The sequence below is a fragment of the Apteryx rowi genome, unplaced genomic scaffold (assembly GCF_003343035.1).
Source record: "Apteryx rowi isolate R43461 unplaced genomic scaffold, aptRow1 scaffold_16, whole genome shotgun sequence".
Lineage (NCBI taxonomy): Eukaryota > Metazoa > Chordata > Aves > Apterygiformes > Apterygidae > Apteryx > Apteryx rowi.
Window position 1 is genome coordinate 4,942,918 of NW_020447863.1, and position 18,787 is coordinate 4,961,704.

At 44.6% G+C, this 18,787-nt stretch overlaps 1 protein-coding gene across 5 annotated transcripts in view; it reads right to left on the reverse strand.

Moving 5' to 3' along the window:
* Positions 1 to 408: 408 nt before the first annotated feature.
* Positions 409 to 18,787, reverse strand: part of PNPLA7 (patatin like phospholipase domain containing 7) — a 129,252-nt gene continuing 110,873 nt past the window's right edge. For 4 of the 5 annotated variants that reach the window (XM_026059644.1, XM_026059645.1, XM_026059646.1 and 1 more), the window contains 5 exons: positions 17,458 to 17,610; positions 14,470 to 14,580; positions 8,993 to 9,077; positions 2,462 to 2,565; positions 409 to 1,293 (listed from right to left, as the gene is read on the reverse strand). In XM_026059644.1, the coding sequence (XP_025915429.1) occupies positions 1,213 to 1,293; positions 2,462 to 2,565; positions 8,993 to 9,077; positions 14,470 to 14,580; positions 17,458 to 17,610 (534 nt within the window). In that variant the 3' untranslated portion in view covers positions 409 to 1,212. The remainder of the gene's footprint in view (positions 1,294 to 2,461; positions 2,566 to 8,992; positions 9,078 to 14,469; positions 14,581 to 17,457; positions 17,611 to 18,787) is intronic. The other variant, XM_026059647.1, reaches the window with a different exon arrangement.

Here is an 18,787-nt window from a genome sequence, read left to right on the forward strand (position 1 = left end):
CGCTGCAAAGCCTCGGGGGGAGCGAAGAGCACTGGGGATTTCTTTACAATGCTTGACAATACACCGAGTGACTCCTGCTGGGGTTATAAATTGATGGTGCGCCCAAAAATGCRTGTGTCACTTTGCAAGTCAGATAGGAGCGGAGGCAAGTTGGGAGTTGCTGCATTTGCCAGATCTTTTACATTCAGAGATTCGTTCTCAATGGCGACAGAGTATCTCATTCCGAGCACAGGGTTGGGAAAGTCTCTGTTTTTGTGGCCTTTTGAAGTTCCTTCAGATCTGGGCAGGTTTCTGTGCTCAAAAGCAGTTATCAAAATACCAGCTCTTATGACCGCAGTGTAATCTTACCAGCATTGGGTCCCACAAAGAGAGACTTGTCAACAGCTAAGAACCACACAGACATTTCAATCCAGCAGAATCATTTTATTTCACTGGGCAAATACAGCTACATATTGACTCTGGAATTGCCTGGCAAATATCAACTGTATGATCCGTCAGTAAACGTTCCCGCTGATGGCTTGAGTATACAGAATCTATAGTTAGTATTCACATTAATTGATTTGTCGTGTTTGGATTTCCCAATCATCCAAGTGAAATACATTCAGACTTGCTCCTGTCACAGCACTGCTCACAAGCACCTGGTTGAAAGTCACTGAGGAGTTAGTTACACAGTTATCTGATCCATATGAAGAGAAAGCAACCTACCGCTGCGGTCCACAAACACCTTTCCTCTCTTTAATGCTGCTGCTTGGAGCCTTTTCAACAACGGACACGCAGTGTGTTGCGGGATGTTCAGTTCTTCTTAGGGCCTTCACAGCAAAAACAACAACTAGAACATATGGCAGCAGAAATCAAGGCAGCAGTTGACTGCACATTCCCAGCACACTTCCACTCTGCCAGTCTCAGAGTGATTAATAAATTGCCACTCATGCTGGCACCTGTACAAAGGAGTATGGCACGAGGGCAGCTTAGCCGCCCTTCACAAGGGGTCCAGGTGGCCCAGGGACTTGGGCACAATGGAGATATTTGTGCTTAGGACATGGGTCGTTCAGCTGCCTGCACAGCTTGGAGAAGGACAAAAGCTTGCTTAACTTCAACTAGACATTCTTCTGTTTTTAATTACGTATATGTATAAAAATAAATAAAAACGGCTGCTGTCAGTACAAATGTGATATAGCTATCAGCCAGAAAGGTCAGACTCTCTTCTGAGCGCTAGCCTGGCTCTCCTGTGCTGCTTGCCTGGCAGTCCAAATTGGGGAGATTTTTGCGCCGTCTTATTTGTACATCTTCATCCTGAAGGAAGAAAAAAAGAAAAAGCACAAACTCATTCTTCAACATCCTCTCTGAGCTGGATAAAATCTGGCCTCCTCCCCTCCACCTTTTCTCTGCCCGCCAACCATTACCTATCGAAGATCAGCCCAAAGTCTTTAAACGCAGCCAGAAAAGTGAATGGATGCCACCATCACTCCAGCTCCCTGCTCAAAACACCAAAGCCACCTTACCTCCTCACATTGGCAGCTACCCAAGCCAGGCACCTTCCCAGACTGCTCACATGCACCCATTGAGAAGCTATTCACATCCAACAAACAGGCTGCTTCAGCTTTTAATCCTGCTGGCTACTCTAGCCAGAGTAAGAAAAGCAGGGATACAACCCTCCAGAGCTTTGTTTCTCAGGTCGTGGGCAACAGCATATGAGCTGTGGCCACCCAGCACAGGTTTTCCTCCTGATTATGTGGGCCTGAGTTCCCACATAATCATAGAACTATTTTGGTCAGAAGGGACCTCTGGAGGCCTATAATACAATCTCCTGCTCAAAGGAGGGCTAACTTTAGTGCTAGATCAGGTTGCTCAGGGCCTTATCCACTTAGTTTTTGAATATCTGTGAGGATGGAGTTTCCATGACCTCTCTGGACACCTATTCCAGTATTTGACCATGTGCATTGTAAAATATTTTCTCCCCATATCCAGTCAGAATTTTGCAAGTTGTGCCTGTCACCTCTTGTCCTTCTGCTATGCACTCCTGAGAAAAGCTTCACTCTGTCTTCTCTACACTCACCCAGCAGACAGCTGAAGGCAGCAGTCAGATCCTGTCCTCACCTTCTCTTCTCCAGCCTGAACAAACCAGCTGCCTCAGCCTCTCGTTGTACCTTAGGTTCTCCAGCCCCTACCTATCCTGCTAGCAAGCCCATGAAGCCGTGTGTTTTTCCCAGGACATGGCCACGTTTCGCCACACAAGACACCTCCTTAGACTGCTTACCTGAACAGGGTGAGCATGCGTCATTTAACATCTGTGCTGCGCAACAAGCCAATTTATTTCTGCACAGTCCTCCTTAGAGAATGTCTTCCAGGTGCTTCTCTCAATAACCCTTCCCGACACACCTGTGCCTCATACCCACCCCACGCAATTCACACAGGACTCGGCAATAACACAGTCACAGCCCATTTCCAGTGCAGCTCGTACCGAGTCAGAGTCTTCTTCAACCTGGTTGCTTAGGAAATTAATATAATCATCCTTCTGGCTGTCCAGAATTTCTTCCTCATACTCAGTCTGGTAGTCTGACTCATCTAAAGAGAGGACAGAAAAAACAATGATTTTTAACTAGCAGTCAGAGAGGCAGAAAAAGCTGGAAGCAGAATCATGATAGCTGTCCCTGTTGAGCGTCCAACTAGGGCAAAGTGACTGCTGGCCAACTCTCAGCAGCTCAGTGAACTGGGACTACTTAAACACAGATATCAGTTCTCCAGCCTGATCACAAAGATAAGCTTTAAATTGCACCCTGCTTGTGAAGTGGTGTCCCAGAGCCCTCCAAAGTCTAAAGAACCTGGAGCAGAAGTAGTAAGCTACAAACCATCCATGTTATTGTGGTGGGCGCCTACTGCCCAGCCTGATGCAATACAAACCCTGTCAACAGGGAGATGTTCCCACTTAGTGGTGAATGCTTTTTGCAGCATAGTTGGTCTGTCTCTCTCCATCAATCCAGAAGGAGCCTGTAAAATACCTTCAGAAGACATGCCTACAACCTACAAATTCTAACTTTCCTGGACATTTAAGTCATAGACTCCCTGGAAATTCAGAATTACAGGGATATGATGAATTCTTCCTGGTGCTAAGCCCTCACCACTGCAGAGATGATAATTATGTGTCTCAAGCTCTGGTCCACAGGGGACAGTGACATTTACACTCCCCTCCTCTCCACAGGGGACAGTCACCTGCTGTCTCCGGTAATCTGGAGGATTAACATAACCAAGGGAAACTCAAGAACCTGTCCTCCGCGTTCATCTACATTTTAAGTGTTGCTTCCACTTCAGACCTGAAGAGCAGCTTCTGTGAGTAAGACATTACCCTTCCCCATAAACCCCACCCCAGCATCAGCACCCCCAAACTTCTGAAAACAAGGGACACTGCAATGAAGGGCTGCACTGTCTACTGTGCACAGCATCTCATTTCAAGCATTCTGTAGCAGACTGAATGTGTGGGGTCCCCCACTTCATTTTCCCCACTGGGATGGTGAAAGACCTGATACAGCTAATAGAGTGAGGTCAGATTAAAGGAGAAACCTAGCAAAAGGCTTTTTCAATGTTTGGCCGTAGAGGTGCACCCAGGTCTCAGATGTGAGGTGAAAGGTAATAGCAGATTCACTCCTCTAGAATCACAATTTTACCAACTCCTTTACAATCGTGTGTTTCCGATGGCTCAAAAGCAGAGGATTTTTATTGCCTGTTATAAGGTAAACACAACCTTAACTACCACACAGACCTCTGGCAAAGCCACTGCACTTGGAGACATGCTACGAGCACCCCTGCCACCAACATTACTCTTGTTCTTAAACTCCCCAACAACTTTCAGCTGCACTGTCCGGTCCTGGGGGCTTGAGGCTTAATTTATTAATTTGTTCTAGAAACTCCCACTTGAGCCTCTCAGTCAGCATCCTTCCCTTGTTACCACCTGATGAGCACAGACAGGAGTTGCCACTACAGCAACTCCTGCAATGAAGAGCAAGAAAAGCAAACAGTTAACACCTTTGCGACATACCTGCTTGCTTCTTCTACTTCTTTATGTCTAGCTCTTTGGACCTTCAAATTCATTTGTAGCTTCATTTCTACTTATGTTTTCTTCATCTTCACTGGGGTATCAATTTCCTTAGGAATCCTTGTTTACCTTCAGTAAATTCTTGAACTTTGCCATTTTAATATGTCCCTATTGCCCTTTACTTGTCTGCTTTCCCCCTCCCACTATGTTCATCTTCGTATATTCTGCTACGGTTGCCTGAGCACCTTCCACGCTGGATCAAAGCTTTTAACTCCATTACTCTTGGATCTGTTTGCCAGGACAAAACCACGCAAAATGAAGCACAGAAGGCAGCAGCAGAACAGGCCGCCAAGCCCCAGTCCCCTGTCCTGAGCATTACCGCGCACTCCCAAGGAATGAGATACATCAGTGCAGAGTCCATACATCTTCCAGCACTCATCTAGAAAGCAGACAAGATAGTAACTTGCTAACCTGATTGACACTGTCCCACGTCAACTAATTAGTCAACAACCGATGAATTGTGCTAGTGCAATCACCCATCCTTGGTCTCGATACACTGCAGAGTGCACCAGCAGCCACTGCAGAGCCCCATCGCAACCAAGCGTGAAACCAAGGCACGCATGCAGCAAAACAAAGCACGTCTCAGGTGACCACCTTTCACTTGTACGGTTTCTGGCACTCAATTTTTCAGAATGTAATTCAATGCATGAAAATGGCAGAAAACAATTTTAGTGTTAAAACGCATTTTCTGCCATTCTCATGGGTTAATTCAGGTCTGCTCTGAGTTGCTGAGCCCTAGAGTCCTCAGCTGTATGGTGGCCTCTGTCATTCAGGGTATCCTGAGCAGCAGATACCTGATGATGAGGACTTCATTTAATAAAGACATAGACAAGCAACCTATAATCAGCTGCTGCAGGACAGCAGGCCCTTACAAAGACCAACAGGGGTATCTATGAAGTATGGGACCACAGGTACACATGTCAATCTTAAAGCTCTTAATAACTGTGCAGACCACTGCTACGTTGAGATCCCTTTGTCCTTAAAGGAGATCCCACAATATGTCAGAGCCTGGCATCCCAGGTAACAAGCTACACAAACTAAAGTAGACTAGACATCAGAAGAACAAAGATTTGTGCAATAAACAGGAAGAAATATCTGTTTTTCAGCTCAGCAGTGAAGAAAATGGCTTGTGTTTAAACTGGATCCTTGATTAAGTATTTCTCTTTTTGGAACTGTCAATAGCATCTGCTCCATGCTGAAGACAACAGAACAGTCTGTTCCACAGCATTTTATTCTAACACGACAACTACAACCAACTGCTAGAACATTAACACTAGACACATTTGGTCATTTTTTCTGTGGTTCAGAGACTCATTGCTAGCTTTTATTAAAAACACCACAGATAACCTTTGATAAAACACACTGGAGAAGCTGGAAACTCACCTGAACAGCAACAGATTGCACAAACAACAGTGAGCAGTTTACACCTCCATCCAAACTGGCCAAAATCAAAACCAAATACCTCAATTTTCCAAGCGCTGCTTAGCATTTAGCAGGTCTCTAAACAGATATGCTGTGACAAGGGAGTGACGTCCCTTCTCACATCCTTCACGTGGTAATCCTGGATGCTTGAGGACTATGAGGGGAAAGGAGGACACAACGTGCTCTTGCCTGCTCTCCCTAAACTGCATCTTGCACGGCCCCTCTCAAGGCAGAACATGGGGCTAAGCCCTGCGTGGCTGTGACCCCGGAGGGCATCTCTCACTCGCACAACAGCAACCCCCAGAAGCTTCAAGCAGGACCAAGGTCTTAGTGTCCTGGCCAACGTAGCAACATCCAAACACTTCAATTTGAAAATGAGCACAACTGATCAAGCAGCTAGTAGACAGACCTAGAGGCAGGCTGTCGTAAGAGCAAATGGCTGTTGGCATTTACTATATTTAAAGCACTTGGGAACGTGCTAGCTGCTGCCATCACAAAAAGGTGAGGTTCTTGACCTCAAAGAGCCACTGAAGAAGAGATTATGCCACGGAAAGGTATCCAAACCTACCATTAGTGGAGGGAGTAGTACGTTCACAGTAGGAAGATCACACAACTATTCCTCATGCAAAATATCTGCTTTGTGATTCTGTAGCTTTTTAGCATTTCTTTTACAGCCCCATTTCTGTAGGCAACATAGCCAACGTGAGGAAAATCGATGTTGTGTGGCTAGAGGATTTCTGCTTCAGTAACCCAAATAAACTTCCATGTTACTCAGGGAATCTGGTAGCTCACCACGATCTAAGGTGCATTAGTCCTTTTTAATAAAATTATTTTTTAAGCAGTAAAGATGTTGAGGGTGAGCTAAGTACCCAATAACTGTCTCTCTTGAGAGGTTTTGGGATGTATTCCGCTTCAATCATATTGAAAAATCGGACATTTCACAAGATTAACGTCTTTTTTCCCCAAAAATCTTTTTTCCAAATGACTGTTGCTACAATTGCTCTATTACATGACTTGATAGTGTCCTTCAGTCATTGCATGCACTGAGTATGCTACCTTATACGACACCGTGAAACCTGGCAGTGGGGACTGCCTACTACGTTATTGCTTTGGAAAACGGGAAATGAAACCTGCTGTGGGAAATCTTCCAAGAATCTGCATGACTTAAGTCCTGAGAAATCCCTTACTGATGGGAATGTGACCTGGGACGAGGCTGAGCCTCCGTGGGAGGATGGCATCTGCGCTCTACTGGCCAAGGCCACAGCTGTGCAAAATGCAATTACAGCTGAACAAAGACAAAAAATCCCAGCTGAGAAAGTGTTATGATGAAGCGTTATGATGCAGAACTGAAATGCGGCTGCAAATACTGCAGTGTCTCAACTGTGAAAATGAAGCTTCTGTTTTCCTGCATGTGCTCTTTCATGTGTTCATTTGCAGTATACAGGAACGCTGGGTCCAACACAGGGTTTTTGTGACTTCCTTCTGGGAATGTCCTTGTTCTTGGCTCTTCCTGATGGACAAACGCTTTTTTTTTTTTTTTTAATCATTTTTATCAGTTTGCTCAAGAATGAAGAAGAAACTCCACTCCTTTTCCTCCTAAAGGGGATATGGCTTCAGGTTTGGAGGCTCTGCCAGCCTCTGCCGGTCAGAGCCTTTCCTCCCTTGCACTTGCATTGCCCTTCTTCACCTGGGTTTTATAGCCTATCAGAATACAATTTTTGTTTCCTTTCTTAGGACAAAATTACTGATACATTTTCTCTGTCCAGCCTGTGACTTGCAGTATGCTATCTGGACAGGCAAGAGCATTTCTAAATCCCTGAGGTTTGAGATCTCTCCCTGGAAATCCCTTCCGGAGAGAAAAGTTTCATCATCTTCTTCGGCAGTGCCATTTCATACACAGGCTACCAAGAAGCACCCTGTCTTTTCACTTACGCAGTCAGACCATCTTCACCAACATCACTAGTGGACAAATCCAAGGGCTCACCAATACATATGAGGTTCCATCTGACGGCCACAAGGCCCACTGCCAGGGGAGCAGGTCACACCACATCTAAGCTTGCCTTGGTAAAGGCTGCTTCCCCGATAACCGGCAAGGCAGTTGCCTAATGCTCTAGACACCCCTCCAGCAAGAGCAACGTCATCCCAGAGGCACCGCGGTGATGCTGCATCCGGAGGAACGGCTTTATAGCCGCTGCCCACCAAAAGATAGGCAAGGTCCCTGCAGGTACTGCATGGCATCACCCACAACATTAACATTAAAGGGCCTTCAAGTCACACTGCCCCCATGCACAATTCTCTCGTACCCTCCTCTGGGGTCGCAACGCTGAACAGATCTGGGTGTTTGAGAGGAGCACATGGCACTTGCCCATTCTGTCCTAAGTACCCCACGCACAGGCCTGCCTTGGGGCAAAATTTGCCATATCTACTTTTTGAAAGATGTGTCACTGTATTGTTACTTATTCACGTTTCATGGCCTTATCCAGCAGAAGGGAGATCTTAACAAGGTCAAATAACCAGAAACTACAATGGAGAAATATCTGTCATAGAACACTGCTTAAATCACAGCAGGCCTTCATGTCAGTGTCTTAAATAACCGCGTTACATGGACTCTTCCGTCTTATGCACAATGGCCGTTTCAAACGCATTTGATTAATATTTTCTTCATAAAGCATATGATTGCAATTAGCATTTCAAATTACCACAGGGACATCTCTACAAACAGAGTCACAGATGGAAGGGCTGCTAACTTTAGCTTCTCCTTTGCAAGAACGAGAATCGGTGGGGGGGAGGGGGAGAGACTGGTTATAAAAAGCACTACCACGGAAAACGACTGCAGATTACAGGCCTGCAAAGCTCTCTCTGATGCTTTTCGGGTTACAATATTTACAGGGAACCGCTCTGTAGGGCACATCTGAGGCACAAAGCCCTCAAGGGCTTCACAAGCCTCCCAGCACAGGAGCGCGGTACCTCTGTGCAAAAATCCAGGAGCCGTTACCTGTTCCTCATTAGCTCCCAATAACGGGAGCGCACATAAAGCAATCAAGCCAGTGACTCACTCCAGATCATATTCACAATAGCAGGAAAAGATCCTTCAGTCAAGGCCCCTAAATCACCCTCCTCCCATTTCTAAAGGGCACGGGCCAAAGAGGGAGGCCATCTCAAGGACTAGCACGAGGAAGAATGCAAGCTCGTCTTTGCAAGAGCTGCCCCACGCGAGTTATCCCGCTCAAATTAGGCTAACTTGACTAGAAATTACCCCCACCAGCAAACCACCATGGGGCACGGAGGGTAATGGATTGGCAGCGGACGTCTTGCCACCGCAGGAACACCCAACGGCCACCTCCTTGCTGACGAGGCAGTGGGAAAAAGCACGTGGAAGGGTCTGGCTTGGGGCAAGCTCAGGGTACGTCTCAAGGCGGAGGCTCTGGCTGCACACGGGAGCAAGCACTTTCGCAGCGCTGGCCGGATCGTCCGACTTACCATCTGCCACAGGCGCTTTCACCGGCTCAATTCGGGACACGATTTCTGCCAGGTCCGTAAAAGAGGTGCTGGGGCAGGTCACATTCTGAAATACAACGCAGGTTTTACATACGTTATCCAAATATATACAGAAATCCAAACGATTCAAGACTGTATAAAAGTGATATTGAACAGGCAGAAAGCTCCAGACATATAAAGTTCCCACGATTCCCCCCACAAAAGCCGTTACTGCTCAGGGAGCAAGTCACAGATCAATCCTCCTCGGCCAGGCCTGGTTTGCAGACCTGGGATTCCCAAGTGCAAACAGAGACTTGGGCAACATCTAATGGAATGACAGAGGCTGCTGCTCTAGCAAGAAAACTTTTTAAAAAAAATTTAGGAAACTGTAGAGGAAACTTCAAAGAAAAGTAAATGGCCTGCCTGCAAAGAGAAATCTCTCCCACTGTAATTTCTCTTTTAAATAAACCCGTACTATTTTTACTCCGTCTCACCCAAGCAGTGGGCTGTGCGTTCTCTATTTTGAAGAGTTGCCTGCTCTAGTTTCTCTTCTAACTGAACCTGACTTGGGCACCGAAGAGCCGTTTCGGTCTTTCCGCATGCTTAGCTGCGAGAGGGAGCGTAGGCAGCCCTACCTGCCTCCTCAGGGCTGGGCACAAGGTCACCAGATGGAAACCTGGCCACCTTTCGCCTTTTTTCCAAAGCAGTGATTTTCAATCAGCGCAACGGCACGCTCCCACAGAGGCGAGAAAAGGGAAAGCGCTGACGGCGGGGGGGGCACGTTCTCGGCGCTGAACTGCTGGAGGAACTGTTGTGACAGTCTCTCTACGAAACACTCAGACCTGCCCACGTGCTTAAAACGGGGCACTTTCCCAATCCCGAGCCTTTGTGAGCAACGCTTTGCTCTTCTGGCAAGAGCACGGCTCCTGTGAATCATACACCCCCTGCGGGGGTCCATTACAGCTGCAGCAGATTGTTCGCCGTTGACCTTTTCATCCATAACGAACTTTTGATGTCGTTTAGCACAGCCGAAGCAGGATGCAGATCCGGGACAAAGAGCTGCTGGGAGCAGGAGACAGAGAAAGACCCCAAAGGAACTAAAAAAATATCTGTCTGGAATGAAACAGCAGTAGCTTAGGACACACATTTTAAAAGATAAAGAAGTAAGGAAGCTCAGAAGAAGGTTTGACCATTAATGAACTGGTGAGAAGAGTCAATCCAGCCTCATTTTGAGCATACGACCCAAATGGTCCCAGAGAAACTTTTGCAGAAGGCTGGTTCCCAGGACAGAAAAAGAGCATCTACATCTTCATTTCTTGCCATATGACTAAGCAAGAGATATGTACATCTTCTAGCCGCAAAGGAGAGATGGCAACGTTAAGGGCAGTCACCTGTACTCTAAACCATGGACGCTTACCAAGCAAACAAGCTGTTTAGTTGCTTCAAGTGCTCACACACACATGCCACGGGTTGTCTTTAGGAGCACACAACAGAAGGGGCACTAAGTTCAGAGGGGACAGAAGACCAGTGCACTGTATGAATTGCCAAAAAAGTCCCCTGTGTGGCTCATCACCAAGAGGTGCTTCAGAAAGACTAGCATCCGCTCATGTGCTCACAGAGAAAAGCTGCAAGGGCAGATGAGTACGAAGACAACCATAAGTGTGACCACTACCCCCAGGTTGCAGTTAATGACATACAACTGATTCTAGGTGTAACCCCATTAGAGGTACGCTTGATGAGGCAGCAGCACCCGCAAGTCTCAGCACTGAGGCTGGAAGGCCATTTGTGGGAAACCAGGTGCCTTTCCACACTCATTTGATGCTTTGCCAAAAGGAATTTAATGTTTAAACACCTTCTCCTGCTACTTTTAAAGGACAAAACCATATTCTCATCAGTTAATGCAAGGCAAACAAGCGTCTCAGATTCATGTGAAACCTCCTGTAAGACCTTTCTGCTGGTATTTTTTTCCAAGGAGGAGGAAGCATTCTCTTCGGCACAATCTTTATTAAATAAATGAGAGGAGAAAGACAGACACTATTGTAATGTGTTAGATTATTAAAGTGTTATTCATAGTCAAAGCTAAATATAGACAAAACTTCCCTGAGGAGATCCAATTAGCAGCAATGCATTACTCTGCGCTGGGGAAGAGAAAGAGTTGTTCAAGTGAATTCTGTGTTAGGTCCCCATTGTTCTCATCTTCAGTATTTGGATTTTTGAGAAGATAAATAGTGATTGACTGATGAAAGTGAAGGAGAAATATTTAAATGCCTAAAGATCTTGAGTTCTGAAGAATAAAGATTCGACCCTTAGAACACAGAAACAGGGTGAGAAAACGAGCCCAGCTCCCCAAGATGTTGAACACTCTAGAAATAGCTGAAAAACTAAAACATACCACAGCATCGAAACCTTTGCTCGTGAAAGGCAAGTTAAAAATATCAGCTGTTATCCCTAGAAGACAGCAGAGCTAAAGGACTAAAGCGACTAATGGACTCGGGCCAAAAAAAAGAAGCCAAACACCCCAGTGGGAGCTTGCAATAGTGAGTTATTTTGTAGAAATTATTCTACCAAAACAAAAGTCAGCTTAAAAAAAATAAATAAATCCTGTTTTTTTACTGGACTCCAGACTTTCCAGACTGATAGTAGAAGACTTCCTAGGTCCTTGAAGTACAGTCTGGAACTCAGACTTCGCTCCAGCCTTGGGGAACACATAAAGCTGACAGCACCTGCTCCATAACCGGGGCAGTTTGTCAAGCCATTCTCCTGAACCCATCATTTTCATAACCTTGGTGTCTCAGCAATCAGCACTTTCTGCCTTGTTGTCAAGTTCATACCTAGAAATGCAATGGCAGGCAATGTCTATAATAACTAGATGACATATTTTATCTCCAGGGCAGCTAAGTGCCAGAAGAAACAGGGTAGATTGTGACAGATGTTCAAAATCTTGCATGATACACAGCTATAATATCACGATTTAACTGAAACATTAACCTGAATTATTAGATCCTATGTAATGGGCAATTTTTAAAGAAATCTTTGTTACAGCAGTGAAGATGCTCAAGCTTATCACCAATTGGTGATAAAAGTTAGAGGATGAAATAGGACATATAACCATTTCTGATAACCACACGTAGCTCGCTCTCCCTCCACTTCTCTGCATGACTATTAATACACGTATACAAACACATACCAGCACATAACTGGTCTGAACACAAGATCTAAGAGACAGAACAAAGACCTCTCTTCTGCACACATCTTCTGACTGCAGCTCAGACTAATGTAACTCCTAGTCTAAGCCGCCTTCCCAGTAAGAAATAACAAGCTGATGAGTTTTGGTGCTCTTCGGGCTGCTCCGATCACCAGCTAAGTTCCCACAAAGCTCAGTTCCTCTGTGCTCCTCCCACATCCAGTCACATCAGCTTGGGTGGGATTCATCTGATATCAAGGCATCAATGCCAGTCACCCTCGGCTCCCTTCAAAGTCAACAGGGCTGAGGGTAGCATTCATCTTATCCCAAGAGAGCCGTTCCATTTCATCAAATGACTCACACCCTACAAACACTCATTTCTCTCCACTGACTAATGGGAGCCTGGGGCAACTAGCTCAGATGTGGGCATCAGATGAAGCCAACTCTACAGCTTGTTGCCGGGCTCATGCCCAGCCCTTCAAGTACTGCCCTTCTCCCCTTGCTCACACCATCTTTCTCCTAACGAAAGCACTCAGCCATCAATCTCTGGAAGAGCAGCAAAGTCTCAATGTCATTTTTGACCTCTGTTGACTTCCCTTATTGAAGGTCACTACAGTTATTGAAGGTCACTACAGTTATGATACATTTGGCAACCATTTTAGAACTTAAAATCTTACTGCTAATTTCCCAATCTCTAAAAGATGATAAAGATGAATTACTGGGTAAAACATAAAGCCTTTGCAGTACTTGTATTTTAAATCAGAGGAATTCAAAGGAGGGTAAGGATAATAAGCCAATATTTTATAATATTGCACCTAAGTCCTCAAAAAGGTGATAACTTCCTTAAAAACAACAAAAATTTCCACACCCAGAAATTCAGTCACCCCACGGAGAGTTACTGAACCAACTCTAGAGGCTGACTTCAGTCCTTAAACTGTAAGCCCAAGAGATATTATCCTACTTTTAAGCAGAAATCTTAATGCAACTGTAACCACATAGCAACTATGTCACCTGTAGATTTGCCATAATCAGCCATTTAAACTACATATTTATTACTCAGTTGGGCTGAAGCAGACAGAACGAATGGAAAAAGCGTGTGAAACTCAGTACTTTGAAAACATTGCAAACTTCCACAGAGCCTTAATGACAGCTTTATGAAATGCCTTTTTCTAATAAATGAGTGAGGAAGAAAAGCAACAAAACAAGAACTCTAAGGCCTTATAGGGATTTTAATCCTTGTCTGAAAACACACCTACAGGAAGGATGCAATTCAAGTTCTCTGGAAGCATCTGAGAACTATTTGAGCCACATTGGGCCAGCCAGTAATGGCTGAGATCAAATGCCAGAGATGCCGGTCCATGTCCTCTGTGACAAGCACCAGGCAGTTGATGGAAGAAAGAGTCATTGCCTTGGTAGACCAGTGTGTACCCATCAGCTACATGTCTCAGTAAATGCTGGTTACTGGTGAGCATCCTGCCTTCCTTCAAGCACACTCGTACTGTAAGCGATTACAAGTTACAAACACGACATTAATAACCTATCAGAAAGGAACAGCAGCTGGAGAGCCACCCTACAAAGTACTGCATCGGTTCCTGGGGCATCGGAGACAGCACAGTGCTTGGTGAAGGTATGGATGGACCTCTGCATGGACACATGATAGGAGAAGGATCTCCTTCTCACAGAAGGAGATTCTTACAACATGCCTGTCAAAACAGCTTAGGGTCTGGCCACACAAGGACAGTCTGCCTTGGCAGTTTCATAGCAAGTCTTGACCCAGACTGCAAAAACCTTGGATCTGTAGGCAAGTGACACAAATGGTCCAAGTTTTCAAAGGGGTCTAGTCCTACAGATGCGAAAGGAAGCTCCTTTGCCCTGGTCTGTAGTTCACCCTCAGGTTGAAAGGAGAGAAAGTTGGAGCTTCCTGATTAAGGGGAAGCTCAAGCATCCCCTTACATCCAGGGATGAATCCAAAGAGATGCTCTTCTGAAAATTAAGGCACAGGGAAGAGCAGCTAGAAGTGCTTATATCTCCCCCACTCTCCTTGCAGCTGATGATCAAAGAAGGGCAAGACCTCATTCATCCAGACTATGGTTCAAGGAAAGAAGTGGAAATTTCTGAAAAAACTGATCATACCTTTTCTTGCCTAAAATACAGTTTTAATTAATATGTGCATGCTCACAATAAGGACTTGAGGCAATCATTCCCCTTCATACCCCTGACCAAACGCCGTGCAGTACACAATTCGACTTGCACAAAATAGTTCTTGCAGGATGGTATATTTAAATTGAACACTTACATCAGAGGTTTTGGATTTGCAAGTTTCTTGCCTGTCTTTTAACATCTTGTCAAGGACTCCACTCCTGCACCACACATTAAATACAGTTTTTCCATGCTGATATCCCACTTCCTGGAAAAAAAGTCAGGGGAAAACAAAAGTAATTGGCAGCTAAAAAAACAACATTATGTCACATCAGCTACAAATCAGAAGGAAATCCAGAGGTCTATCCCAAAACTTGGATGTACTTTTTGGTACCTAACAGCCTTAGCTATAAAAGCTGCTCAGTCTAAGAAATAGGGGGAATGATTAAGCGAGCAAGGTGCTATTTTAAGTCCAAATGCTTACTTGACCTTTGATCTCACACTATGTAATGAAAAGTGCCACCTGACACAACTATTTTTACAGCAGCGGCTTCAAGCAGGCTGTTCACAAAATAACGCCATATAAAGAGAATGGAAAAAATCTCTAAGCTTAGTATGTAGATGTCCTCCCAGTACAGGCTCTTGCTTTAGAAGTAGGTAACAGAGCAAATTAATTAGCCTTTTTTTTTTCCCCTCTCTCTTTCTTTCTCTTTTCCCCTCTTGGCTCAAGTCTAACAGAGAAAGTTACTGTAGGGTACTCTGGTTCCAAAATCTCTTTCAACGAGTTCAGCCAGACATCATTGAAAATGCAAGTTTTAGTTTTCCGGAACAGATGAGATGGCACATACAGAACATCAAAACCACAAACTCCATGTTCATCTATTTCAGAAGTCTAAATTAATCTGCACTTGGAATAAGAACATGGCTCTATATCACTAGCACAAAAACAACTGAAAAAAAGCAAAGCAACTGCTCCAGATTGTACTCTTTTTCTAACAAGACAGTAGAAATGGCTTAGAAAACCAAATTCTCAAGGATAGGGCAGCAGGTGTCAGAAGTCCTGGCTTCTATTTCCAGCTCTCTCGGTGACAGCACGCTAAGCCTCATGCGTGCGCGGCAGCTATGAGCGTTTGGAGCAGCCCTGGCCAAGTTGGTCATGCCCCTTGTCTAGTTGTTGGAACAGGACTCAAAGCACGGGAGGCACTTAGAGTGGAATTCACCTCCCTCGATCTATCGTAGCTTCTCAGGCTAGGGTGGAGATGGGATTGAACTCAGGCACAGAAGGGACCTGATAGATCTAGAACTCGCTTGATCAGGATGATCCAAAATAGCTGAGAGAAGCTGAGCTTCAGGAAGTGACACGCGGCCAACTTATCTCTATATAGGCTGATACAGAGGGGGGATTTTGACAAGAAAGATGGATTTGTATTCTTTTGAAAGTGCTGAATTACATTTTTAGGGCAGGAGGATCTGGAAACAAAGAGAGGCATCCATTTCTAATTTCAGGAAAATCCATGCATGCAACTGAAATAAGAACAACTCCACTTCATACCCTATTGTGATAAAGGAATCCTTAAAATGCCCTTTAAGATCACCAAGGTTTAAAGTTTCCCTGAGGCAAAGTTTATTTAGCTATTCCGTGAGCAATGAAAATACAGGTATTAAGGGGGCAGCACCTGCCTGGAGTGTCTTGTACCGAGAACTTGTTTAGGGCAAGTGACCTCTTGGAGAAATTGCACTTTTCAAGTTCTTTTTTCCCCACTGATAAAACATTGCCTGGTGTCTTTAAATCTCTTTAATGACGCCAGATTAGACAGAGACAGAACAATGATTTGACAGCTCACTGTCTGGTCTTCTGATGATCTATCAGACCCATTCATCAAGGTTTTGAAGAGGGCCAGGGCACCCTCACTAGCAAAGAACATTATTTACTGGGGAAGTCCTAGACCCACCACTGTCAGAGTGCACCGTTTGCCCAGGAGTTACAGGACACCAAACATCCTTGAGAAAAGTATTTATATTGAGTGAAAAAATAAAAAATAAAAATAAAAAATAAATCAATGGGTGGTTTGGAATAGCTGCTATTTGAAACTTAGGGCTCTCTCAAACATGAATCTGCAGGGCTTAATGTTATTACTGCTGTTGTTAAGCATTTATATGGCAGCATTAAGAACCAGTATTGAGAAAGTAACCTGCAGTACATTTTCTAACCTAACGAGTATTGTAGGTTCTCCATACATTGACAGAAAAGATCTACTTAGAGAAAAAATGGAAAAATGGCTTTTGGTCTTTTTTTTTTTTTTTTTTTTGCTATGCAGAAACACCTGAACATGGAAGAGGTCTGTATTGCCAAAACATGCAAAGAATGGAAAGAGATAGTAAAATAACCTCCCTGAAAACAGACAATGAGCCAAAATTGCTATCATTACCTCAAAATGGGTAGAAATCTTTCATTTTGGAATGTTGAATTATGTCTCTATGACGCTTCAACTGCACATCCAGACTTAACTCTTCCCATGCTGACTTCTGATACATAAACAAAACTAAATCCTGAAGACTCATAACTTGGCACTACTCTTTTTTTAATGTCCTTCCACTGACATTGGCGCCATTCTGCTGATACCCTATCAGGTGCAAAGGAACGGTGGATGATATGTTTTATTAATAGAAGTGTTGAAATGTTAACTGAGCCAGATATTTTAGCATGTTGCCCTCTTATTTCAGTGGTTCACGGCTTCACCTACAGGCTCCTTCAAATCTTTCACGTGACAACAAGCTACTCAATCAGGGAAGAGAAACGATGCCACGTGACAAATCACAACTGCCCAAAGCAGCTCCGCTACCAAGCTTTTGTAGCGAGCAGCTGAGCTAAGCAGTAAGGACTGTCATAAAGTTGAGTGAGGCAACTCATCTGTTCACAGGCTACTATATAATTAACAAAAGAAACTAAATTAGTTATGTTTATCTGGGCTCACAGGCACCATGGTATCCCCCCATGGTTTCATTTAGTGTCAATTATTTGCTCCGTGTCAATGGACTTTTCTTACTCTCAGACTACTTAGGCACTAATTAATAGCAGTCGGAAACAGCAGAATCTCATGGAATGGCAATACAAGGGCCCTGCCTTCACCCCAGATGTACTTACACAGATTTCATCAAATTTCCCAAAGTCCAGGGTGCCGTATCGGTCAATGGGCGGCCGGATGTACTCGCAGTAGTCACTGTTCTTGACCATCTCCAGTTGCCGCACACAGCACACATATGCAAGCCGTGTCTGGATCTCTGCCATATTCAGCACCTGCCAACCAGACCAGACACCAATTACAATTATTTCAGAAATTTCATTTCGAAATATGTTCTGCATTCACAATGGAAAAAAGCAAGTTATCCATCGGATGTATTCCAAGAGCTCACAGAAGCCTGCTGAAGCCTTCACACATCAGCACCTCCATCTGTTTCCCAGGCAGTGTGGACAGCTAGCCAACAAGTCTCTACAATCAACAGCAGAAAAGGAGTTGCCTTCAAACATGTTTCTGCAGCTCAAGGTGGAACTGAGTCTTTCATTCCAGTATATAGTGGTACCGTAAGAGAGATCTGTGCTTAGGTAAGAGGAGCACAACGATCTTTCAAGGCAGAAATTAGTGATGATCTCTACGGTACCAGGGCAGAGATCTGTCAGGGTCTTCCACTTCTCAGGCCAAATACTCCCACTATGTGATGGGAGCAGCAAGCTCAACCGTGCCAAAGACAAAGCAGGGAACTTGGCAGCTGCACCAGCTCCGAAAGGGAACCCTGGCCACCCCTCAGGGACACAAGGCCTTTTCAGGGAAGGGAGTTACTGCAGGGGGAAAACTTTAGATTACAGAGCAGAGCCCAAAGTTTATAATATTTTCCCCAACTGTGGGAAGCACAAACAAACACATTTTACTTCCAGTTCCAATAGGGGAACGTGTTAATTGTAGTTAGGGAAGGAAAAAAAGAAAAAAAGCATTCACCTGGGAGAGAGGTATATAGCAAGATAATTTAGAAAATGCAGGAAAATCCTTAATAGAGTTGGAATGACTGCATCCAACAAGGAGAAAAAAGAAGAAAAAAAAAAGAATCATACTCTGCAGCCATGTTTATTGGTAGTAGTAACAGTAATGTCAGTTATTACTGCCTAGTACTAAAACTTCGCCAGTCAACAGCTGGGGGAACATAATAACAAAACCACTTTTAATTGCACAAAGCTACAACTTGTATTTATAGAATCTGTAAATTCTGACTTTATCAAGGCTAACTGCACCCGTAAGAAAAGGTTTCTCTGCTCTAACAACTCTATCGTCCTCTGCAGCCCACGTTCCCCCTCCCAGACCGAGGCTCCCATCTCTCCCAGGACACTGCATTTCCCTTGGCGCCAGGGTACTACCCAGCTTTCTTCATCAGTCACCAACAGCTCCAATGCAAGAAACAAGATGGTTTGTACCCAGGCTTGC